This window comes from Oncorhynchus tshawytscha, linkage group LG28 (assembly GCF_018296145.1).
Source record: "Oncorhynchus tshawytscha isolate Ot180627B linkage group LG28, Otsh_v2.0, whole genome shotgun sequence".
Taxonomy (NCBI): domain Eukaryota; kingdom Metazoa; phylum Chordata; class Actinopteri; order Salmoniformes; family Salmonidae; genus Oncorhynchus; species Oncorhynchus tshawytscha.
In genome coordinates, this window is record NC_056456.1 from 41,577,151 (window position 1) to 41,603,979 (window position 26,829).

The window sequence follows — 26,829 nt, forward strand, 5'->3', positions numbered from 1 at the left end:
TGGTGGAAGAGTGGTGTAACATCTCACATCAAGAACTGGCAAATCTGGTGCAGCTGGTGGCCACACCAGATTCTGACTGTTACTTTTGATTTTGACCCCCCCTTTGTTCAGGGACACATTATTCAATTTCTGTTAGTCACATGTCTGTGGAACTTGTTCAGTTTATGTCTCAGTTGTTGAATCTTATGTTCATACAAATATTTACACATGTTAAGTTTTCTGAAAATAGACACAGTTGACAGTGAGAGGACGTTTCTTTTTTTGCTGAGTTTATGTCAGATGTCAACCCAGGACAGTATATTATTTTCCATTCGGGCCAGTAGCTTTCAGTTGGCACTAGCAAATTCATCGCAATGTCAAGCCTTGGTCAATATTCAAAAAGCATCTCTGAATAGGAGTGCTGATCTAGGATCTGGACCCCCTGTCCCTTCATTCTGAATAGAATCAGGACCCCCTGTCCCTTCATTCTGAATAGGATCAGGACCCACTGTCCCTTCATTCTGAATAGGATCAGGACCCACTGTCCCTTCATTCTGAATAGGATCAGGACCCACTGTCCCTTCATTCTGAATAGGATCAGGACCCCCTGTCCCTTCATTCTGAATAGGATCAGGACCCCCTGTTCCGTCATTCTGAATAGGATCAGGACCCACTGTCCCTTCATTCTGAATAGGATCAGGACCCCCTGTTCCATCATTCTGAATAGGATCAGGACCCCCTGTTCCATCATTCTGAATAGGATCAGGACCCACTGTCCCTTCATTCTGAATAGGATCAGGACCCACTGTCCCTTCATTCTGAATAGGATCAGGACCCACTGTCCCTTCATTCTGAATAGAATCAGGACCCACTGTCCCTTCATTCTGAATAGGATCAGGACCCACTGTCCCTTCATTCTGAATAGAATCAGGACCCCCTGTCCCTTCTGAATTGGATCAGGACCCCATGTCCCTTCATTCTGATCTGGTCCTAGATCAGCAGTCCTATTCTGAGGTTCATGAATACGGGCCAGATCAGTAGAGGGCACTGTCCCAGCTGTGTCTGGTAGTAGAGACCTCATCTCTTATCAGAAGAGATACAATAAAATAACATGTATTCTTCAGTGTGAAATAAACAGGGGAGATCTGATACAGATAACTAACTTCAACAGAAACATGACAATTATTTACATTCAAAACTAGATTCAACTAGTATAAGAGACACTGTGTAAATAGTAACTCCATGCACATCCCCTCTAATGGAAGAGATATGATGGTAACTCCATCCTGCCATGCTTGAAGGAGAACAAACTGAGCAGAAGCAGGTAGAGAATTGACAAACAATCAAGGATGGCAATAAAGAACATATTTGGAATCTGACAGTGATGTCATCAGTCATGTGTGTGTTTCCCTGACGACACGGCTGCGGTTGGCTTGGAGCTGAGCCAGCTGGGATCTGAAGCCGCCGCTCTTCTTCCTGGGCTCCTCCTCCTGTGGGGGCGTGGCCTCCTGCTGGGTTTCCATGGTAACGGTGGAGGGGACCACCTGGAAGGTGAGGACCCTGCGTGTACGCTCCAGACCGCTGTCATCACTGTTCTCCTGCAGGTCACAACAATGGAGCGGTAACGCTAACTGCCAGGGATGGGGGTATGAAATCAGTTCACTATCCGAACAGTATCACGAATGTGCGTCGGATATCCAGAATAAAAATGTATTAATTCAAAACCGTTTGTAACCTGAGCACTGCTGCACGCGGAGGAGGCTAGTGCTCTATTGCTGCAGGGGTGCTGGTGATATGGGAGCAAGTAGACAGAGGCAGAGAGAGAAGCTACTGGGCTACAGCCAAGATGACCTCACATGTAGTGTATGTTGTGACCAGCAGGAGAACAGTGTGTGTATACAGATTGTATGTAGGCTTGTCTCCCATATGAACCTGCCCTTAGTGTCAGACTGGGTTCAAATGACTTCTGGTTCTTTTTTCCCTGTATTTGTCTGGTATGGTGTGCATGTATGTACAGTTGAAGTCGGAAGTTTACATACACTTAGGTTGGAGTCATTAAAACTTATTTTTCAACAACTACACAAATTTCTTGTTAACAAACTATAGTTTTAGCAAGTTGGTTAGTACATCTACTTTGTGCATGACCCCCATTCATTTTTCCAACAATTGTTTACAGACAGATTATTTCACTTATAATTCACTGTATCACAATTCCAGTGAGTCAGAAGTTTACATACACTAAGTTGACTGTGCCTTTAAACAACTTGGAAAATTCCAGAAAATGATGTCATGGCTTTAGAAGCTTCTGATAGGCTAATTGACATCATTTGAGTCAATTGGAGGTGTACCTGTGGATGTATTTCAATGTCTACCTTCAAACTCAGTGCCTCTGATTGACATCATGGGAAAATCTAAAGAAATCAGCCAAGACCTCAGAAAAAACATTACAGTCTGCTTCATCCTTGGAAGCAATTTCCAAAAGCCTGAAGGTACCACGTTAATCTGTTTAAACAATAGTACAGAAGTATAAACACCAAGGGACCACGCAGCCGTCATACCGCTCAGGAAGGAGACGCGTTCTGTCTCCTAGAGATCAATGTACTTTGGTGCGAAAAGTACAAATCAATCGCAGAACAACATCAAAGGACCTTTTGAAGATGCTGGAGGAAACAGGTACAAAAGTATCTATATCCACAGTAAAATGAGTCCTATATCAACACAACCCGAAAAAAAAATCCAGACTACGGTTTGCAACTGCACATGGGGACAAAGATAGTACCTTTTGGAGAAATGTCCTCTGGTCTGATGAAACAAAAATAGAACTGTTAGGCCATAATGATCATCATTATGTTTGGAGGGAAAAGGGGGAGGCTTGCAAGCCGAAGAATACCATCCCAACTGTGAAGCACGGGAGTGGCAGCATCATGTTGTGGGGGTGCTTTGCTACAGGAGGGACTGGTGCACTTCACAAAATAGATGATATCATGAGGATGGAAAATTATGTGTATATATTGAAGCAACATCAAGACATCAGTCAGGAAGTTAAAGCTTGGTCACAAATGGGTCTTCCCAATGACCCCATGCATACTTCCAAAATTGTGGCAAAATGGCTTAAGGACCACAAAGTCAAGGTATTGGAGTGGCCAACACAAAGCCCTGACCTCAATCCTATAGAAAATTTGTGGGCAGAACTGAAAAAGCGTGTGCGAGCAAGGAGGCCTACAACCCTGACTCGGTTACACCAGCTCTGTCAGGAGGAATGGGACAAAATTCACCCAACTTATTGCGGGAAGCTTGTGGAAGGATTCCCGCAACATTTGACCCAATTTAAACAATTTAAAGGCAATGCTACCAAATACGAATTGAGTGTAAACTTCTGACCCACGGGGAATGAGATGGAAGAAATAAAAGCTCAAATAAATAATTTTCTACTATTATTCTGACATTTGACATTCTTAAAATAAAGTGGTGATCCTAACTGACCTAAGACAGGGAATTTATACTAGGATTAAACGTCAGGAATTGTGAAAAACTTACTTTAAATGTATTTGGCTAAGGTGTATGTAGACTTCTGATTAATTAATGAATTCATGTAGCACCCACGATGTTATTCATCAGGTCATGGGCTGGAGTAGCTATTTAGCTAGCTAGGCTAATTGAGGCCACATTTTGTGCTTTCTCCACAACCCCGTACAGATAACACAACAGCCTACATGTTGGTGCTCGTTGTAGCCATTTAACTCCATCTTGCATTGCCTTCGTGAACTGTCACTCCACTTGGTACACATGGAGTCTCTTTGCTGCTTTGATAGGCCAACATAAACAACAAGCTAGACAGGTGAAGGCTACCGGACTTTTTATGGGGCGTACCTCATACAAACTACACTGAAAAGTGTGTGATTTTATTAACTTAATCATTTCAAATGTCATTGTATATCCCTGTATGTAACAATGTCACATGGATATTAGAATTTCATTTAGACAAAGGCCAATGTTATTAAAGACCAGTGTTATCAAAGACCAGTGTTATCTGTTATCAAAGGCCAGTGTTATCAAAGGCCAGTGTTATCTGTTATTAAAGACCAGTGTTATTAAAGACCTATACATTTGATTTGTTCACAGAAGCGCTAGATAGAACTTTGTGAAATAATGCAAATCTGGGCTACCTACCGCTTTTTCATCAGGATCGCTATGGAGAGCGCTGCTATGGAGACCACTGGGGTTGAGACTGTTGCTTTGGATGCATGTTCCCGCCCTCTGACGACTTCCTCTGGACCTCTTCTTCCTCTTCCTCCCTCTGCTCACAGCCTGGTTCTCATATCTCCCCAGGTTCCTACACACAAGGTGTTTGTTACTTCAGTGAGTGAGTGTGTGTGTGTGTGTTAAATTTAACCTTTATTTAACTGTGTTACCTCAGGTTGTGAGTGTGTGTTACCTCTGTAGGAAAATGTGTGGTCTGGAGCAGGCTGGCTGTTCTCCCCTGGTCTGCTCTCTGTGTCTAATCCGGCCCAGATGGATCCACAGCCTCCTGATAGCAACAGCAGTACTGTGGGTTACTTACTTACTTACTTACACACACACACACACACACACACACACACACACACACACACACACACACACACACACACACACTCTTACCCTTTAATGTTCTGTGGTCTTCTGGGTGTCCACTTCTTCATGAGAACCCATTGGTCACATGACAAGGAAGTGGGATCTGATAGACCAATCAGAGAGAATGTCTATTAGAATCAGACATCTGCTCAGTGGGTTTGTTTTGATCGGTACAGGACTTCTCTGACAGGGTGGGTGTGTTTGCGTGTATTCACCATTGTCTGTTAGTTTGTCCAGCGGAGTGGGTCTTCCCCTCTGGGCTTCTCTGTGAAGTCTCTGACATGTCAAACACAGACCAGGGGGAAGAGTTAGTGGAGTGCCTTGAACCATGAAGGAGGGGCCAGAGACAATGCTGTCCAATGAGCAGCAGGATTCAGCGTCTGACTCTACGCCTCTTTCCGTCTGCCCTGTCACCTTTCCACCAATCACAGCCTTCCCCTGGCTGACTGACAGCTCTAGCGGTGGTGACCCACATTCTGAGACACTGTGGTTTCCATGGTGATGGTCAATCAGGTCATTATCCGTGGCCTCGTCTGAGATCACGATGCTTGAGTCAGCAGAGTCCCAGTCCGGCCCTGTCCCTTCACCCTGCCCTCGCCGCCTACTACTACTCCTCCTCCTCGTCATCCCCGGCTGGGCAGCAGGGTCACTGGAGCCCCAGGCTTCAGAGGCCTTGTTGGAGGCTGAGCGACTCAGTCTGGATGGACGCATGGAGCTTCCCCACCTCACACAATACTGCAAATTCAGCTGCAACACAGGGAGATCTTTACACACACAAACCCTGCAGATTCAGCTGCAACACAGGGAGATCTTTACACACACAAACCCTGCAGATTCAGCTGCAACACAGGGAGATCACACCCCCTTGTTCTGGACCAGAACAAAAAGGTCTGAAGGAGAAGTAGCTAAATACCTAGTTGCCATTTCAGACAGAAGATGTGGTATATTACCTGTAAAAAAATATATAAGGCAATGTTTATATGACCCCCTTTCAAACAGTCCCTTATTTACCACTTTCTTGCAGGTATACATACCCCTTTTATACATATCAGTGGGTAACTAGCAGATTGGGAGGGGTGTTGTTACAGTAACGGCCCAGTGTTTCCAGATTTCTATGAAATATGACCTATAATTACTTACAATACCAAAAAAACATTGTTTTTCATTTCAAATTAGGGAGGTGTTTTAAACAATGGAAGTGTAAAACAGCTACCTGCAAAAAAACAGAACCATTCTCACAGACCCAATTCCTGTATTTTGGTTACAGGGTCTGAAAATGCAGCAATCTTGACTAGTTCTTTAGGTGGGTTTTAAATGTGTCATGTTTTCCTTTCTTCTTACCACTATCCCTTTCAATTACACAAAAAAGCAGCCATAAATTTGTGGGATTTTGGTATGTGTATGAAAGGGATATAGTTAAAGACAACGATTTGTGAACTTTGCCTGTTGAAAAGCGATATCCCAAGTATAAATACTGTAAAGTACACACACTGAAGGGTAAAACAATATGTTGAGTAAAAGGGTTTAGAAATGTGCAAACTTCAAGGTGTTCGGGATCAATGAAGAGGAACTTCTGCTGTCATGACTTACCAGGACCACCTATTCAGATGTGCCTTTTGTTAACTAAACAAGGTGTTAAATGGAGGTGAAAAGAAGACACGAGTGGTACTTTAATGTTGTGCTTCTAGCTGCCTACCCTGATGTAGCCACCGGTCTCACCTCGTTGACTTCCTTGGTCTGTCGAATATTGAGACCTGTGAATAAAAGGACCAACTGTTTGCTGCCTAACTAGCTATTGCCACTAACGTTACTTCCATCTGTTGTTGCTAACATACTGTTGTTGCTAACATGCTGCTAGCTAACTGCTATTGCCACTAACGTTACTTCCGTCTGTGGTTGTTGCTAACATGCTGCTAGCTAACTAGCTATTGCCACTAACGTTACTTCCGTCTGTTGTTACTTCCATCTGTTGTTGCTAACATACTGTTGTTGCTAACATGCTGCTAGCTAACTAGCTATTGCCACTAACGTTACTTCCATCTGTGGTTGTTGCTAACATGCTGCTAGCTAACTAGCTATTGCCACTAACGTTACTTCCATCTGTGGTTGTTGCTAACATGCTGCTAGCTAGCTAAGGTAGATGACTGCACTGAAATCTTACCAGCTAGCTACCACAAATGTCCGAGCCAAACCAAATGATCTGCCTGGGATAGGTATAACACAACCTACAAAAACCTATACAGTAGCTAGTTAACTAAGCTAACTCAGTTAGCTAACTGTTTGTTGTGTTTATGTTAGCCATCAGCGTCAAAACAGTTACTGTATTAGCTGGCTAAAAGTTACTTACTGAGTCTCAAAATGTTCATAGTCTATCCGCTTAGAAAGAATCATCTCCGTGGTCTCCTGCTTTGAGCTTTTGCTAACTACCGTAACTAGATGTTTGATAGTAACGGACGGCGAAGGAAAGCGGATTTCGGTTAGGACCGTGGCAGATTTCGGTTAGGACCGTGGCAGATTTCGGTTAGGACCGTGGCAGATTTCGGTTAGGATCGAGGCAGATTTCAGTTAGGATCGAGGCAGATTTCGGTTAGGACCGAGGCAGATTTCGGTTAGTTTCGAGGCAGATTTCGGTTAGTTTCGAGGCAGATTTCAGTTAGGATCGAGGCAGATTTCGGTTAGGACCGAGGCAGATTTCGGTTAGGACCGAGGCAGATTTCGGTTAGTTTCGAGGCAGATTTCGGTTAGTTTCGAGGCAGATTTCAGTTAGGATCGAGGCAGATTTCGGTTAGGACCGTGGCAGATTTCGGTTAGGACCGTGGCAGATTTCGGTTAGGATCGAGGCAGATTTCAGTTAGGATCGAGGCAGATTTCAGTTAGGATCGAGGCAGATTTCGGTTAGGACCGAGGCAGATTTCGGTTAGGATCGAGGCAGATTTCGGTTAGCTTCGAGGCAGCAACAACTCACCTCTCGCGCAAAACTCACATCAAACTTCAGCACATGCGCACGGGTGACGTGTTGTTCGCCAACGAACAACGCCAATGAACGGCTCTTTCTGATGAACTTCGAGAACCGAATAGCATTGTGTGAAAGAGCCGTTCATTCGAATCCCTGCTCTGCATTCTACTGCTTTTTGAGCTAAAACAAACAATGTTTTTCTGCAGATAAATTACAACATAGGTATCTAAAGTGGGCGAATCGTCACTGCAGAAACAATAAATTGTGTCGAGAGCGTGTCAATCTGGTCCACTCTGATTTTTTTTCAATGCATAAAAACAGATGCACAATCGAGAGCATCCTGTCTTCAACTGCACCGCCCTCAACCTCAAGGCTCTCCAGAGGGTGGTGCGGTCTGCACAACGCATCACCGGGGGGGCAAACTACCTGCCCTCCAGGACACCTACACCACCCGATGCTACAGGAAGGCCATAAAGATCATCAAGGACATCAACCACCCGAGCCACTGCCTGTTCACCCCGCTGTCATCCAGAAGGCAAGGTCAGTACAGGTGCATCAAAGCTGGGACCGAGAGACTGAAAAACTGCTTCTATCTCAAGGCCATCAGACTGTTAAACAGCCACCACTAACATTGAGTGGCTACTGCCAACACACTGTCAATGACACTGACTCTACTCCAGCCACTTTAATCATGGGAATTGATGGGAAATGATGTAAATATATCACTAGCCACTTTAAACAATGCTACCTTATATAATGTTACTTACCCTACATTATTCATCTCATATGCATACGTAGATACTGTACTCTATATCATCGACTGCATCCTTATGTAATACATGTATCACTAGCCACTTTAACTATGCCACTTGGTTTACATACTCATCTCATATGTATATACTGTACTAGATATCATCTACTGTATCTTGCCTATGCTGCTCTGTACCATCACTCATTCATATATCCTTATGTACATATTCTTTATCCCCTTACACTGTGTATAAGACAGTAGTTTTTTTGGAATTGTTAGTTAGATTACTTGTTCGTTATTACTGCATTGTCGGAACTAGAAGCACAAGCATTTCGCTACACTCGCATTAACATCTGCTAACCATGTGTATGTGACAAATAAAATTTGATTTGATTTGATTTGAACCCACTGTTCCTAGGCTGTCATTGAAAATAAGAATTTGTTCTTAACTGACTTGCCTAGTAAAATAAAGGTAAAAAAATATATATATATCACAATCTGACATAATGGATGCTTACATTTGGGCTTTACATTGGAGATTTGCACATTGGTTCATGTTTCAATGTCGGTTTTTAAATAAAGGTTAAATAAATAAAATAAAAATTAAGCATTTGGAATGAAGAACCATTTGGGAGTCAAATGAGTCGGGTCTTCTAACGTGAATGGAGCCAACTGAACCGGTTCAGGAATGCCCATCTTTAGCGCCAAAGACCACAGCCTCTCGTCATAGAGGACAGAACAAGCGTAGGAGGTGGGCAGAGCCAAGCGCCAGATCCTATTGGCGCGTTCTAACATAGATCTGCATATTTTCGTTAGGGAACGCCTACCATGTGAAGTGTGCGTGTCCAATCACTAATTTTGCCTTTTGCACTCCTTCTAAAGAACGTTATTTTTTTACAACTTTTGCAAATGGTAAAGTCTACTCTGTTCATAACAGATTATAGTTTTTGGATAAATGTATTGAGATACACTTTTTAATAAATTGGGAAATTTGCGTTATTGGGCTACCTCTCGGAAACGCCAAGCGGATGCTTCACATTTATACATCCGATGAAATATCGGTCTCATTGTTTCGTCTGTGACCGTACTGTGCTAGCACTGTGCAGTGAGTGTGGTGCTCCTGTAGAAATGGCTGTGACAACATGTCCAGTATAACCAAAGAGGTATAGGATGAGAGGCCCAAGATAGAAGTGCATGCAAGTAATTTCTTATGATTTGTTCGGAATTAGAAGAAAATTGAGCTAATTCGTGGATAAAAGTGGACCTTAACCGTGAATGATATCCAGGTAATTGAGTGTGAATGATCACTACTGCGGTGGTTGCTGGTGGACCCGGGATCACAACAGACAAGGAAGAACATATAACATATTAAGACGGCCTCCCTAGTGGCCCAGTATAATATATTATGAGGGCCTCCCTAGTGGCCCAGTATAACATATTATGAGGGCCTCCCTAGTGGCCCAGTATAATATATTATGAGGGCCTCCCTAGTGGCCCAGTATAATATATTATGAGGGTGGCCCAGTAGTACATATTATGAGGGCCTCCTGGTGGCCCAGTAGTACATATTATGAGGGCCTCCTGAGTGGCCCAGTAGTACATATTATGAGGGCCTCCTGAGTGGCCCAGTAGTACATATTATGAGGGCCTCCCTAGTGGCCCAGTAGTACATATTATGAGGGCCTCCCCAGTAGTGAGGGCCCAGTGGCCCAGTAGTACATATTATGAGGGCCTCCCTAGTGGCCCAGTAGTACATATTATGAGGGCCTCCCTAGTGGCCCAGTATAATATATTATGAGGGCCTCCCTAGTGGCCCAGTAGTACATATTATGAGGGCCTCCCTAGTGGCCCAGTAGTACATATTATGAGGGCCTCCCTAGTGGCCCAGTAGTACATATTATGAGGGCCTCCCTAGTGGCCCAGTAGTACATATTATGAGGGCCTCCCTAGTGGCCCAGTAGTACATATTATGAGGGCCTCCCTAGTGGCCCAGTATAATATATTATGAGGGCCTCCTGAGTGGCCCAGTAGTACATATTATGAGGGCCTCCCTAGTGGCCCAGTAGAACATATTATGAGGGCCTCCCTAGTGGCCCAGTAGAACATATTATGAGGGCCTCCTGAGTGGCCCAGTATAATATATTATGAGGGCCTCCTGAGTGGCCCAGTAGTACATATTATGAGGGCCTCCCTAGTGGCCCAGTAGTACATATTATGAGGGCCTCCCGAGTGGCCCAGTAGTACATATTATGAGGGCCTCCTGAGTGGCCCAGTAGTACATATTATGAGGGCCTCCCGAGTGGCCCAGTAGTACATATTATGAGGGCCTCCTGAGTGGCCCAGTAGTACATATTATGAGGGCCTCCCGAGTGGCCCAGTAGTACATATTATGAGGGCCTCCCTAGTGGCCCAGTAGTACATATTATGAGGGCCTCCCGAGTGGCCCAGTAGTACATATTATGAGGGCCTCCCGAGTGGCCCAGTAGTACATATTATGAGGGCCTCCCGAGTGGCCCAGTAGTACATATTATGAGGGCCTCCCTAGTGGCCCAGTAGTACATATTATGAGGGCCTCCCTAGTGGCCCAGTAGTACATATTATGAGGGCCTCCCGAGTGGCCCAGTAGTACATATTATGAGGGCCTCCCGAGTGGCCCAGTAGTACATATTATGAGGGCCTCCCGAGTGGCCCAGTAGTACATATTATGAGGGCCTCCCTAGTGGCCCAGTAGTACATATTATGAGGGCCTCCTGAGTGGCCCAGTAGTAGTGGCCCAGTAGTACATATTATGAGGGCCTCCCGAGTGGCCCAGTAGTACATATTATGAGGGCCTCCCCCAGTAGTGAGGGCCCAGTAGTACATATTATGAGGGCCTCCTGAGTGGCCCAGTAGTACATATTATGAGGGCCTCCTGAGTGGCCCAGTAGAACATATTATGAGGGCCTCCTGAGTGGCCCAGTAGTACATATTATGAGGGCCTCCCGAGTGGCCCAGTAGTACATATTATGAGGGCCTCCTGAGTGGCCCAGTAGAACATATTATGAGGGCCTCCCGAGTGGCCCAGTAGTACATATTATGAGGGCCTCCTGAGTGGCCCAGTAGTACATATTATGAGGGCCTCCTGAGTGGCCCAGTAGTACATATTATGAGGGCCTCCTGAGTGGCCCAGTAGTACATATTATGAGGGCCTCCCGAGTGGCCCAGTATAATATATTATGAGGGCCTCCCGAGTGGCCCAGTAGTACATATTATGAGGGCCTCCCGAGTGGCCCAGTAGTACATATTATGAGGGCCTCCTGAGTGGCCCAGTAGTACATATTATGAGGGCCTCCCGAGTGGCCCAGTAGTACATATTATGAGGGCCTCCTGAGTGGCCCAGTAGTACATATTATGAGGGCCTCCTGAGTGGCCCAGTAGTACATATTATGAGGGCCTCCCGAGTGGCCCAGTAGTACATATTATGAGGGCCTCCCGAGTGGCCCAGTAGTACATATTATGAGGGCCTCCCGAGTGGCCCAGTAGAACATATTATGAGGGCCTCCTGAGTGGCCCAGTATAATATATTATGAGGGCCTCCTGAGTGGCCCAGTAGTACATATTATGAGGGCCTCCTGAGTGGCCCAGTAGAACATATTATGAGGGCCTCCTGAGTGGCCCAGTAGAATATATTATGAGGGCCCCCTGAGTGGCCCAGTAGAATATATTATGAGGGCCTCCCTAGTGGCCCAGTATAATATATTATGAGGGCCTCCCTATTGGCCCAGTAGAACATATTATGAGGGCCTCCCTAGTGGCCCAGTATAATATATTATGAGGGCCTCCTGAGTGGCCCAGTAGAACATATTATGAGGGCCTCCTGAGTGGCCCAGTAGAATATATTATGAGGGCCCCCTGAGTGGCCCAGTAGAATATATTATGAGGGCCTCCCTAGTGGCCCAGTAGAATATATTATGAGGGGCTCCTGAGTGGCCCAGTAGAACATATTATGAGGGCCTCCTGAGTGGCCCAGTAGAACATATTATGAGGGCCTCCTGAGTGGCGCAGCGGTCTAAGGCACTGCATAGAGGCATCACTACAGACCCGTTTTGATCCTAGGCTGTGTTGCAGCCAGCCGCGACCGGGAGACCCATGAGGCGGCGCACAATTGTCCGGGTTAGGGGAGGGCTTGGCTGAGTGTAGATGGAAGCAGTGTGTTGAGGAGGGGTGGAGTCAACTGCAAAAAGAGGGATACGCTCTAGTAGTTCAGAGATGGAACCTGACTAGAGTATGGATGTAGTATCTGTGGTGAGGCCCACTGAGCTCAGAGATGGAACCTGACTAGAGTATGGATGTAGTACCTGTGGTGAGGCCCACTGAGCTCAGAGATGGAACCTGACTAGAGTATGGATGTAGTATCTGTGGTGAGGCCCACTGAGCTCAGAGATGGAACCTGACTAGAGTATGGATGTAGTACCTGTGGTGAGGCCCACTGAGCTCAGAGATGGAACCTGACTAGAGTATGGATGTAGTATCTGTGGTGAGGCCAACTGAGCTCAGAGATGGAACCTGACTAGAGTATGGATGTAGTACCTGTGGTGACGACCACTGACTTCGGGTCTCGTCCCGATGATGAAAAGGATGATTCGGGTCCAGTGGGAGTGAGATTTGTGGAAAGGATGGATCCTTGCATTTTGGCTGATCCTTCTGTGGTGTCAGGTTGGGTGTAAAAGAGGTTGGGGACAGTTCAGTTGATGAGAGAAACTCAGAGTGGATTAGTGATGATTTATTGTGGTTCTTCAGTCCAGAGGGAGCGGGCGCTCCGATCAAATTCCGGAGGACGTCCTCCAGCCTATCAGAGCACTTACAGCGTGAACAGTCAAGCACGGATTACAAAAAGAAAACCAGCCCAGTCGCGGACCAGGATGTCTTGCTCCCAGACAGACTAAACAACTTCTTTGCTCGCTTTGAGGACAATACAGTACAACTGACACGGCCCGCTACCAAAACCTGCGGACTCTCCTTCACTGCAGCCCGATGTGAGTAAAACATTTAAACGTGTTAACCCTCACAAGGCTGCAGGACCAGACGGCATCCCCAGCCGCGTTCTCAGAGCATGCGCAGACCAGATTGCTGGTGTGTTTACGGACATAATCAATCAATCCTTATCCCAGTCTGCTGTTCCCACATGCTTCAAGAGGGCCACCATTGTTCCTGTTCCCAAGAAAGCTAAGGTAACTGAGCTAAACGACTACCGCCCCGTAGCACTCACTTCCATCATCATGAAGTGCTTTGAGAGACTAGTCAAGGATAATATCATCTCCACCCTACCTGACACCCTAGACCCACTCCAATTTGCTTATCGCCACAATAGGTCCACAGACAACGCAATCGCAACCACACTGCCCTAACCCATCTGGACAAGAGGAATACCTATGTGAGAATGCTGTTCGACTACAGCTCAGATCATCGACTACAGCTCGGCATTCAACACCATAGTACCCTCCAAACTCGTCATCAAGCTCGAAACCCTGGGTCTCGACCCTGCCCTGTGCCACTGAGTACTGGACTTCCCGACGGGCCGCCCCCAGGTGGTGAGAGTAGGTAACAATATCTCCATCCCGCTGATCCTCACAAGGGTGCGTTCTGAGCCCACTCCTGTACTCCCTGTTCACCCACGACTGCGTGGCCATGCACGCCTCCAACTCAATCATCAAGTTTGCAGACGTCACTACAGTGGTAGGCTTGATTACCAACAACGACGAGACGGCCTACAGGGAGGAGGTGAGGGCCCTCAGAGTGTGGTGTCAGGAAAATAACCTCACACTCAATGTCAACAAAACAAAGGACATGAGGGAGCACCCCCCTATCCACATCGACGGGACAGTAGTGGAGAGGGTAGAAAGTTTTAAGTTCCTCTGTGTACACATCACGGACAAACTGAATTGGTCCACCCACACAGACAGCGTGGTGAAGAAGGCGCAGCAGCGCCTATTCAACCTCAGGAAGCTGAAGAAATTCGGCTTGACACCAAAAGCACTCACAAACTTTTACAGATGCACAATCGAGAGCATCCTGTCGGGCTGTATCACCGCCTGGTAAGGCAACTGCTCTGCCCACAACCGTAAGGCTCTCCAGAGTGTAGTGGGGTCTGCACAACGCATTACAGGGGGCAAACTACTCCAGGACACCTACAGTACCCGATGTCACAGGAAGGCCAAAAAGATCATCAAGGACAACAACCATCCGAGCCACTGCCTGTTCACCCCGCTGTCATCCAGAAGGCGAGGTCAGTACAGGTGCATCAAAGCAGGGATCGAGAGATTGAAAAACAGCTTCTATCTCAAGGCCATCAGACTGTTAAACAGCCATCACTAACATTGAGTGGATGCTGCCATACATGTAAAAATGTATCACTAGCCACTTTAAACTATGCCACTTTGTTTACATACCCTACATTACTCATCTCATATGTATATACTGTACTCGATACCATCTACTGCATCTTGCCTATGCCGTTCTGTACCATCACTCATTCATATATCCTTATGTACATATTCTTCATTCCTTTACACTTGTGTGCTTAACCTTTTTATGGATAGGGGGCAGCATTTTCACTTTTGGATGAATAGCGTGCCCAGAGTGAACTGCTTCCTACTCTGTCCCAGATGCTAATATATGCATATTATTATTACTATTGGATAGAAAACACTCTGAAGTTTCTGAAACTGTTTGAATGATGTCTGGGGTTATGAGACCTCTTTGAGTCAGTGGTCTGGCAGAGATCCTTGGTCTCCCGACAGAGTTACCTCTCATTCCAGTGCTTCTCTGAAGACAAAGGAATTCTCTGGTCAGAACATTTTTGATGTTTTATGTTAAAAACATCCTAACGATTGATTCCATACATCGTTCGACATGTTTCTAAAGGACTGTAATGGAACTGTTAGAGTTTTTGTCTGGATGAAATGCTTGTGTCTCATGAAGATGGATTATGGGCTGAACACGCTAACAACAAGTGGCTATTTGGACATAAATGATGGAACTTTATGGAACAAATCAATGGGATTTCTGGGAGTGCCTTCTGATGAAGATATTTATGGTGTTGTTTCTATCTTTGTTGATTCCAAAATGGCAGATATTCCTTTGGCTGTTTTGGGCTCTGAGCACTGTTCTCAGATTAGGCTTTTTCCGTAAAGTTTTTTTGAAATCTGACACAGCGGTTGCATTAAGGAGAGTCTATCTTTAATTCTGTGAATAACACTAGTATCTTTTACCAATGTTTATTATGAGTATTTCTGCAAAATCACTGGATGTTTTGGAAAACATTACTGTACGTAAGGCGCCAATGTAAACTGATATTTTTGGATATAAATATGCACATTATCGAACAAAACATACATGTATTGTGTAACGTGATGTCCTATGAGTGTCATCTGATGAAGATCATCAAAGGTTAGTGATTCATTTGATCTATATTTCTGCTTTTTGGCTGTGTGTGTTTTCGACTTGGCTATGACCTAACATAATCACATGTTGTGCTTTAGCTGTAAAGCATTTTTAAATCGGACACGATGGGTAGATTAACAAGATGTTTATCTTTCATTTGCTGTATTGGACTTGTTAATGTGTGAAAGTGACATATTTAAAAAATATATTTTTGAATTTCGAGCGCTGCCTTTTTAGCGGAATGTTGTTTCGCTAGTGGAGCCCCTGCGCTAGAACGGATAAGGTAGAAGTTGTGGAATTGTTAGTTAGATTACTCGTTGGTTATTACTGCATTGTCGGAACTAGAAGCACAAGCATTTCGCTACACTGGCATTAACATCTGCTAACCATGTGTATGTGACAAATGACATTTGATTTGATATGATCAAAGGATCAGAGAAATGAATCTGGTACTGAAAGCATAAGCTATATAATATATATATATATATATATATAGCAATGCATAAAATGTGGTGAGCCGTTGACTCAAAGAGAAAGAAAGACAATAGTTGAACAGTTTTGAACAAATGCGTTTCTTCCAAAATGAACGAGAAGCAAAACAAAAAAAGAGATTGTCCTTTTTTTCACTTTCAGTTTCACTTACTTAGCTAGCAAATGCAGCTAGCTAGTTTCGCCTACTGAAACACCCTGCTCAAACAGAGGGATGCTATGTTAGCTAGCTGGCTATAACAGAGGGATGCTATGTTAGTTACCTGGCTATAACAGAGGGATGCTATGTTAGCTAGCTGGCTATAACAGAGGGATGCTATGTTAGTTACCTGGCTAGGACTTTCCAACACAACACTGGAACTCTTCCAAGTCAAGGTAAACTTTTGGTTTTACTAATTTCTTGCCACCGGGGTCCCCCGTTGTAACTGCTTACTGACTCTGTAACGTTACTGCATGTAGCGGGTTTACTAACGCGTTAGTTCTATTAGCTGTGTTGACTAGGATGTTACTTCAGCTAATATGGTGACAACGATGTAGGCTGTGTGTAGTGGTTTGGCTTGGAAAGGTTTTTCCGCCTGTTCATTGAAGTCCACAAGTGAAGGGAAGATGCAGGTAAGAGTGTGCATGCAGGTATTGAATGTCTCTGTCTGTCACCTCAAATTTGTCTCTTGACCTGTGTGCGCCTACATTGTAAACTTTCATTCATAGACCAGGTTGTATCAACCTCATGAAGAGTACAGGGAAAATTACAGTATCAGATGGGATGCGTCTGAATCCACCGCATCTGCCTATGTAACACTTCCTGAATCTGCCTATGTAACACTTCCTGCATCTGCCTACGTAACACTTCCTGCATCTGCCTATGTAACACTTCCTGCATCTGCCTATGTAACACTTCCTGAATCTACCTATGTAACACTTCCTGAATCTACCTATGTAACACTTCCTGGATCTGCCTATGTAACACTTCCTGAATCTGCCTATGTAACATCTGCCTATGTAACACTTCTGAATTTGCCTATGTAACACTTCCTGCCTATCACTTCCTGAATCTACCTATGCACTTCCTGAATCCACCTGCTATGTAACACTTCCTGCATCTGCCTATGTAACACTTCCTGCATCTGCATCTGCCTATGTAACACTTCCTGATGTAACACTTCCTGCATCTGCCTATGTAACACTTCCTGCATCTGCCTATGTAACACTTCCTGAATCTGCCTATGTAACACTTCCTGCATCTGCCTATGTAACACTTCCTGAATCTGCCTATGTAACACTTCCTGCATCTGCCTATGTAACACTTCCTGAATCTGCCTACATAACACTTCCTGCATCTGCCTATGTAACACTTCCTGAATCTGCCTATGTAACACTTCCTGAATCTGCCTATGTAACACTTCCTGAATCTGCCTATGTAACACTTCCTGAATCTGCCTATGTAACACTTCCTGAATCTGCCTATGTAACACTTCCTATATCTGAGGTGAAAGGTGTTTGTCAGACCGAGACATTTCCAAAAATCTGTCTTCTCACAAAATCATCTATAGAGTCAGAACGGTTTGACAAAATAAAAAATTATGACCACTCTATGGAAAGATGAGACTCTCACGAACACGATGGTGTTCTCCACGGCCTGAAGTCCTGAGTGGCGTAGCGGTCTGAGGCGGCGGTCTGAGGCGGCGGTCCGAAGCAGCGGTCTGAAGCAGCGGTGCAGCGGTCTGAGGCAGTGGTCTGAGGCAGTGGTCTGAAGCAGCGGTCTCAGGCAGCGGTCTGAGGCAGTAGTGCAGCGGTCTGAGGCAGTAGTGCAGCGGTCTGAGGCAGCGGTCTGAGGCAGTGGTCTGAGGCAGTGGTCTGAGCAGCGGTCTCAGGCAGTGGTCTGAGGCAGTGGTCTGAGGCAGCGGTCTCAGGCAGCAGTCTGAGGCAGTGGTCTGAGGCAGCGGTCTGAGGCAGCGGTCTGAGGCAGTGGTCTGAGGCAGTGGTCTGAGGCAGTGGTCTGAGGCAGCGGTCTGCAGTGGTCTGAAGCAGCGGTCTCAGGCAGCGGTCTGAGGCAGTGGTCTGCAGCGGTCTGAGGCAGCGGTCTGAGGCAGTGGTCTGAGGCAGTGGTCTGAGGTCAGCGGTCTGAGGCAGTGGTCTGAGGCAGTGGTCTGAGGCAGCGGTCTGAGGCAGTGGTCTGAGGCAGCGGTCTGAGGCAGTGGTCTCAGGCAGCGGTCTGAGGCAGTGGTGAGGCAGCGGTCTGAGGCAGTGGTCTGAGGCAGCGGTCTGAGGCAGCGGTCTGAGGCAGTGGTCTGAGGCAGCGGTCTGAGGCAGTGGTCTGAGGCAGCGGTCTGAGGCAGCGGTCTGAGGCAGTGGTCTGAGGCAGTGGTCTGAGGCAGTGGTCTGAGGCAGTGGTCTGAGGCAGTGGTCTGAGGCAGTGGTCTGAGGCAGTGGTCTGAGGCAGTGGTCTGAGGCAGCGGTCTGAGGCAGTGGTCTGAGGCAGTGGTCTGAGGCAGCGGTCTGAGGCAGTGGTCTGAGGCAGTGGTCTGAGGTAGCGGTCTGAGGCAGTGGTCTGAGGCAGCGGTCTGCAGCGCAGGCAGCGGTCTGAGGCAATGGTGCAGTGATCTGAGGCAGCGGTCTGAGGCAGCGGTCTGAGGCAGCGGTCTGAGGCAGTGGTCTGAGGCACTGCATCTCAGTGCTAGAGGCGTCAATGTAGTTCCTGGTTAGATTCCAGGCTGCATCACAGCCGGCCGTGAATGGGAGTCCTATTGGGCGGCGTCGTCCAAGTTTGGCCCGGGGTAGGCCGTCATGGGCGGCAGGGTAGCCTAGTGGTCAGAGCGTTGGACTAGTAACCGGAAGATTGCAAGTTCAAACCCCCGAGCTGACATGGTCGTTCTGCCCCTGAACAGGCAGTTAACCAACTGTTCCCCAGCAGGCCGTCATTGAAAATAAGAATTTGTTCTTAACTGACTTGCCTCATTAAATAAATATAAATAAAGTCGGTACAGCCGATCTGCCAACTTCTGTCTATTTCGAACAGTTTGGGTTACACACTAACATGACCCCTCTGTGGAAGGGTGGGACTCTCACATACAGCACCAGTTAAAAGTGTGGACATTCCAGGGTTTTTCTTTATTTGTACTGTTTTCTACATTGTAGAATAATAGTGAAGACATCACAACCTATGAAATAACACATATGGAATCATGTCGTGACAAAAAAGTGTTCTTTATATTTGAGATTCTTCAAAGTAGCCACCCTTTGCCTTGATGACAGCTTTGCATTCTCTCAACCAACTTCATGAGGTAGTCACCTGGAATGCATTTCAATTAACAGGTGTGCCTTGGTAAAAGTAAATTTCTGGAATTTCTTTCCTTAATGCATTTGAGCCAATCCGGACAACAGGCCCTCCGATTTGACACACTGTCTGAGAAGTAGTTGGTGAACCAGGCGAGGCAATCATTTGAGAAACCAAGGCTGTCGAGTCTGCCGATAAGAATGTGGTGATAGACAGAGTCGAAAGCCTTGGCCAGGTTGATGAATACGGCTGCACAGTAATGTCTCTTATCGATGGTGGTTATGATATTGTTTAGGACCTTGAGCGTGGCTGAGGTGCACCCGTGACCAGCTCGGAAACCAGATTGCATTGGTGTGTGGGGTGGTGTGTTGTTGTGGGTGGTGTGGCGAGGTGTGTAGGGGTGGGGAAGTGTGGTGTGTTGATGTGGTGTGTTCTGGTGTGTTCTGGTGTCTTGTGGTGTGTTCTGGAGTCTTATGGTGTGTTCTGGAGTCTTGTGGTGTGTTCTGGTGTCTTGTGGTGTGTTCTGGTGTCTTGTGGTGTGTTCTGGAGTCTTATGGTGTGTTCTGGAGTCTTGTGGTGTGTTCTGGTGTCATGTGGTGTGTTGTTCTGGTGTGTAATTTAATTTAATTTAATTGACAACAACAACCCAGGTCTGGTAAACCTCCAGACAGGATGCATATGGTTCACAGCTAACAAATTAAAACCAGGTGCAGATGCGCACGCACACGCACGCACACACACACACACACACACACACACACACACACACACACACACACACACACACACACACACACACACACGTCTGGTTACACCACAGCTGGCTTTATTACATCATTTTCAGTTTACAACAAATGCATTTCAGTGTGATTTGTGTGTGTGTTTGAGTTTCTGTGTGTGTGTGTGTGTGTGTGTGTGTTTGTTGGGTATAGGTGTAGGTGTGTTGGATATATGTAACTACCGATCTGTGTGTGTGTGTGTGTGTGTGTGAGAAAGATGTCTAAATGACTGTCTGATCTAGAATAATAACAGATAAGAGACACTTTCACTGATATTAAAACTATAAAACTGTTTGAAAACATAACGACTTTGTAAGTCAAAGCCTTTTTAAACTTAAGACTGTTTGAAAAGTGAGGACTGTTTGAAAAGTGAGGACTGTTTTGTGAGACATTGACACTGTGTGTAACTCCTTCCACTAGAATATCACATTTAGTGTAAAATACAAACGTACTGATATAGGCCTCACAGAGAGGGATCTCTTATAGAAAAACACAAAAATCAACAACAACAACAACAACAACAATTGACCTACAGTTGTAACATTGTACACATTCAATATCAGTAACTCTCTGATAAGAGAGGCTTTGGTTGTTTGTGCTTATCTAGTTAATGGTGGAATCTGTCATTTAACTAATTTAAAAGATTCAACAATCTGGAGGCTCTTGTGTCTTTCGGACGAGCTAGAAGTTTAGCTTCCAAGTTTTGCCATTTTGCTAAAACCTGGAAAATCACAGAGCACCATATGACTTTAATTCAAAACCCAGAGAACACCCTTTTGTTTATTTTTCATAACTGAAAAGATTCTTACGGACTACAGCTTTAACAGCTAGTTAGAACACAGCTGGTTAGCTCTAACGAGCTGGTTAGCTGCTTAGCTGGTTAGCTGATTAGCAGACCCAGCGGATGAAGCGTTCTAGGAATGTGGGTTTCCCCAGCGTGGCGTAGTCCTCTCCTCTAAAGATGGCTGACATGTCTCCCAGGGCAACCTTCCTCAGCACTTCCTGGTCCGTGTCGGTCCCCATGGCGATCACCGTGGGAATGCCCTCGGCCCGCCGCATGGCTGAGACACCCTCCTCCAGGCTGTCGCCCGCTGTGATGCCGTCGGTGATAAAGACGAAGGACAGTTCAGCGTTACGACGTGCCAGGCGGCTTCCCTGTAGACCACACAGAGAGACAGTACAGTTATACAGCATTAGGAGTATTGAAAACAGTGAGAGGGTGCTAATTGAAAACTGGGGAGTGTGCTAGAGTATTGATAATGGGGGAGGGTGCTGGAAATTGAAACAGGAGAGGGTACTAGAGTATTGATAATGGGGGAGGGTGCTAGAGTATTGAAAACAGGGGAGGCTGGAGGGTGCTGGAGTATTGATAATGGGGGAGGGTGCTAGAGTATTGAAAACAGGAGAGGGTACTAGAGTATTGATAAAAACAGGGAGGGTGGGGGAGGGTGCTGGAGAGAAACCTGGGGAGGGTGCTGGAGTATTGAAACCTGGGGAGGGTGCTGAAAAACCTGGGAGGGTGCTGGAGTATTGAAACCTGGGGAGGGTGCTGGAGTATTGAAACCTGGGGAGGGTGCTGGAGTATTGAAACCTGGGGAGGGTGCTGGGGGAGTATTGAAACCTGGGGAGGGTGCTGGAGTATTGAAACCTGGGGAGGGTGCTGGAATATTGAAAACAGGGGAGGGTGCTGGAGTATTGAACAGGGGAGGGTGCTAGAATATTTAAAACGGGAGGGCCATCATTTTGACCCCATCTTTATGAGATATTTGTAATGTTTATATAATTTTTTTGAGAATACAATGTAGCTCAGTATTTGAATGATTTATTTAATTCAGGGGTTTTTGCTCATCTTTATCAGGGGTGCCATTAATGAAGGATCTGACTGTACCTGTGACATCACCAGGTTGTTGACAGCGTGTATGATGGCGCTGCCCAGAGAGGAGGCGGAGTCCATGTAGCTCATCCCTGCCAGCGAATCAGCGATCACCGTCAGATTGTGCGTGAGCGAAAACTCCACCCTCTGTTCTGACTGGCCGCCGTACTGCAGCAGGGCCACGCGGGCGTTCCTGTCGTCTGATTGGCCGTTGGCCAGCGTGAGGCGGCGCGCCACGTTCTCAATGAACTCCTTGGCTCGGCGGTGGTTCTCCACTCCCATCCTCTCTGACCCGTCCAGCATAAACACAAGGTCCACAGGGCGCTGGACACAGCTGGCCACCGCTGGTTCTGAAACACACACACACACACACGTTGAAGACACACACACACACACACATTGAAGGGACACACACACATTGAAGGGACACACACACATTGACACGTTGAAGACACACACACACGTTGACACTTTGAAGGGACACACATTGAAGGGACACACACACATTGAAGGGACACACACAGCTATTGGATAAACCTTTTCATCTATTATCGTATGAATCTGTTATTATAGTATGTATCTGTTATTATAGTATGTATCTAGTATAGTATGAATCTTTTATTATAGTATGTATCTATTATTATAGTATGTATCTGTTATTATAGTATGTATCTGTTATAGTATGTATCTATTATTATAGTATGTATCTGTTATAGTATGTATCTGTTATTATAGTATGTATCTGTTATAGTATGTATCTATTATTATAGTATGTATCTGTTATAGTATGTATCTGTTATTATAGTATGTATCTATTATAGTATGTATCTATTATAGTATGTATCTATTATTATAGTATGTATCTATTATTATAGTATGTATCTATTATAGTATGTATCTATTATAGTATGTATCTATTATAGTATGTATCTATTATTATAGTATGTATCTATTATTATAGTATGTATCTATTATTATAGTATGTATCTATTATCATAGTATGTATCTATTATCATAGTATGTATCTGTTATAGTATGTATCTATTATTATAGTATGTATCTGTTATAGTATGTATCTGTTATTATAGTATGTATCTGTTATAGTATGTATCTATTATTATAGTATGTATCTGTTATAGTATGTATCTATTATAGTATGTATCTGTTATAGTATGTATCTATTATAGTATGTATCTATTATAGTATGTATCTGTTATAGTATGTATCTATTATTATAGTATGTATCTGTTATAGTATGTATCTATTATTATAGTATGTATCTGTTATAGTATGTATCTATTATTATAGTATGTATCTATTATTATAGTATGTATCTGTTATAGTATGTATCTATTATAGTATGTATCTATTATAGTATGTATCTGTTATAGTATGTATCTATTATTATAGTATGTATCTATTATTATAGTATGTATCTGTTATAGTATGTATCTATTATAGTATGTATCTATTATTATAGTATGTATCTATTATAGTATGTATCTATTATTATAGTATGTATCTGTTATTATAGTATGTATCTATTATTATAGTATGTATCTATTATCATAGTATGTATCTATTATTATAGTATGTATCTGTTATAGTATGTATCTATTATTATAGTATGTATCTGTTATTATAGTATGTATCTATTATAGTATGTATCTATTATTATAGTATGTATCTGTTATAGTATGTATCTATTATTATAGTATGTATCTGTTATTATAGTATGTATCTATTATTATAGTATGTATCTGTTATAGTATGTATCTATTATTATAGTATGTATCTGTTATTATAGTATGTATCTATTATTATAGTATGTATCTGTTATAGTATGTATCTATTATTATAGTATGTATCTGTTATAGTATGTATCTATTATAGTATGTATCTATTATAGTATGTATCTGTTATTATAGTATGTATCTATTATTATAGTATGTATCTGTTATAGTATGTATCTATTATTATAGTATGTATCTGTTATTATAGTATGTATCTATTATTATAGTATGTATCTGTTATAGTATGTATCTATTATTATAGTATGTATCTATTATTATAGTATGTATCTGTTATAGTATGTATCTGTTATAGTATGTATGTTATTATAGTATGTATCTGTTATTATAGTATGTATCTATTATTATAGTATGTATCTGTTATAGTATGTATCTATTATAGTATGTATCTATTATAGTATGTATCTGTTATTATAGTATGTATCTATTATTATAGTATGTATCTGTTATAGTATGTATCTATTATTATAGTATGTATCTGTTATTATAGTATGTATCTATTATTATAGTATGTATCTGTTATAGTATGTATCTATTATTATAGTATGTATCTATTATTATAGTATGTATCTGTTATAGTATGTATCTGTTATAGTATGTATGTTATTATAGTATGTATCTGTTATTATAGTATGTATCTATTATTATAGTATGTATCTGTTATAGTATGTATCTATTATAGTATGTATCTATTATAGTATTTCTCTATTATTATAGTATGTATCTATTATAGTATGTATCTATTATAGTATGTATCTGTTATAGTATGTATCTATTATAGTATGTATCTATTATTATAGTATGTATCTGTTATAGTATGTATCTATTATTATAGTATGTATCTGTTATAGTATGTATCTATTATTATAGTATGTATCTATTATAGTATGTGTCTATTATAGTATGTATCTATTATTATAGTATGTATCTGTTATAGTATGTATCTATTATAGTATGTATCTATTATAGTATTTCTCTATTATTATAGTATGTATCTGTTATAGTATGTATCTATTATTATAGTATGTATCTGTTATTATAGTATGTATCTGTTATTATAGTATGTATCTATTATTATAGTATGTATCTGTTATAGTATGTATCTGTTATAGTATGTATCTATTATAGTATGTATCTATTATTATAGTATGTATCTGTTATAGTATGTATGTTATTATAGTATGTATCTGTTATAGTATGTATGTTATTATAGTATGTATCTGTTATAGTATGTATCTGTTATTATAGTATGTATCTGTTATAGTATGTATCTGTTATTATAGTATGTATCTGTTATAGTATGTATCTATTATAGTATGTATCTATTATTATAGTATGTATCTGTTATAGTATGTATGTTATTATAGTATGTATCTGTTATAGTATGTATGTTATTATAGTATGTATCTGTTATAGTATGTATCTGTTATTATAGTATGTATCTGTTATAGTATGTATCTGTTATTATAGTATGTATCTGTTATAGTATGTATCTGTTATTATAGTATGTATCTGTTATAGTATGTATCTATTATTATAGTATGTATCTGTTATAGTATGTATCTGTTATAGTATGTATCTATTATTATAGTATGTATCTGTTATAGTATGTATCTATTATAGTATGTATCTGTTATAGTATGTATCTATTATTATAGTATTTATCTGTTATAGTATGTATCTGTTATTATAGTATGTATCTATTATTATAGTATGTATCTATTATCATAGTATGTATCTATTATTATAGTATGTATCTGTTATAGTATGTATCTATTATTATAGTATGTATCTGTTATAGTATGTATCTATTATTATAGTATGTATCTATTATAGTATGTATCTATTATAGTATGTATCTATTATAGTATGTATCTATTATTATAGTATGTATCTATTATTATAGTATGTATCTATTATTATAGTATGTATCTGTTATAGTATGTATCTATTATAGTATTTCTCTATTATTATAGTATGTATCTATTATAGTATGTATCTATTATTATAGTATGTATCTGTTATAGTATGTATCTATTATAGTATGTATCTATTATAGTATTTCGAAAATTATTATAGTATGTATCTGTTATAGTATGTATCTATTATTATAGTATGTATCTGTTATAGTATGTATCTATTATTATAGTATGTATCTATTATTATAGTATGTATCTGTTATAGTATGTATCTATTATTATAGTATGTATCTATTATTATAGTATGTATCTATTATTATAGTATGTATCTGTTATAGTATGTATCTATTATTATAGTATGTATCTATTATTATAGTATGTATCTATTATTATAGTATGTATCTGTTATAGTATGTATCTATTATTATAGTATGTATCTGTTATAGTATGTATCTATTATTATAGTATGTATCTATTATAGTATTTCTCTATTATTATAGTATGTATCTATTATTATAGTATGTATCTGTTATAGTATGTATCTGTTATCATATGTATCTGTTATAGTATGTATCTGTTATAGTATGTATCTGTTATAGTATGTATCTGTTATCATATGTATCTGTTATAGTATGTATCTGTTATAGTATGTATCTGTTATAGTATGTATCTATTATTATAGTATGTATCTGTTATAGTATGTATCTGTTATAGTATGTATCTATTATTATAGTATGTATCTATTATAGTATGTATCTGTTATTATAGTATGTATCTATTATTATAGTATGTATCTATTATTATAGTATGTATCTATTATAGTATGTATCTATTATAGTATGTATCTATTATTATAGTATTTCTCTATTATTATAGTATGTATCTATTATTATAGTATGTATATGTTATAGTATGTATCTGTTATCATATGTATCTGTTATAGTATGTATCTATTATAGTAT

The 26,829-nt window shown here is 42.1% G+C and overlaps 2 protein-coding genes across 3 annotated transcripts in view; both read right to left on the minus strand.

The window, feature by feature from the left end:
* Nucleotides 1-185: 185 nt before the first annotated feature.
* si:ch211-227n13.3 lies at nucleotides 186-7,280 on the minus strand. 2 transcript variants are annotated; one of them, XM_042308287.1, is made up of 7 exons: nucleotides 6,941-7,280; nucleotides 6,290-6,347; nucleotides 4,809-5,340; nucleotides 4,621-4,696; nucleotides 4,415-4,507; nucleotides 4,150-4,312; nucleotides 186-1,577 (listed from the first exon to the last, which is right to left on the minus strand). In XM_042308287.1, exons 1-7 carry the CDS (start codon nucleotides 6,982-6,984, stop codon nucleotides 1,374-1,376), a joined length of 1,170 nt encoding a protein of 389 aa, XP_042164221.1. In that variant the 5' UTR covers nucleotides 6,985-7,280; the 3' UTR covers nucleotides 186-1,373. The 2 variants fall into 2 exon arrangements, with proteins under 2 accessions (XP_042164221.1, XP_042164222.1); XM_042308288.1 differs by lacking the exon at nucleotides 6,290-6,347 and having other exon boundaries at nucleotides 188-1,577; nucleotides 6,941-7,277.
* Nucleotides 7,281-20,289: 13,009 nt separating this feature from the next.
* Nucleotides 20,290-26,829, minus strand: part of col6a2 (collagen, type VI, alpha 2) — a 44,584-nt gene continuing 38,044 nt past the window's right edge. Inside the window, exons 27-28 of the mRNA XM_042307725.1 lie at nucleotides 22,153-22,487; nucleotides 20,290-21,419 (exon numbers count right to left, since the gene is read on the minus strand). Coding sequence (XP_042163659.1) covers nucleotides 21,153-21,419; nucleotides 22,153-22,487 — 602 coding nt within the window. The 3' untranslated portion in view covers nucleotides 20,290-21,152. The remainder of the gene's footprint in view (nucleotides 21,420-22,152; nucleotides 22,488-26,829) is intronic.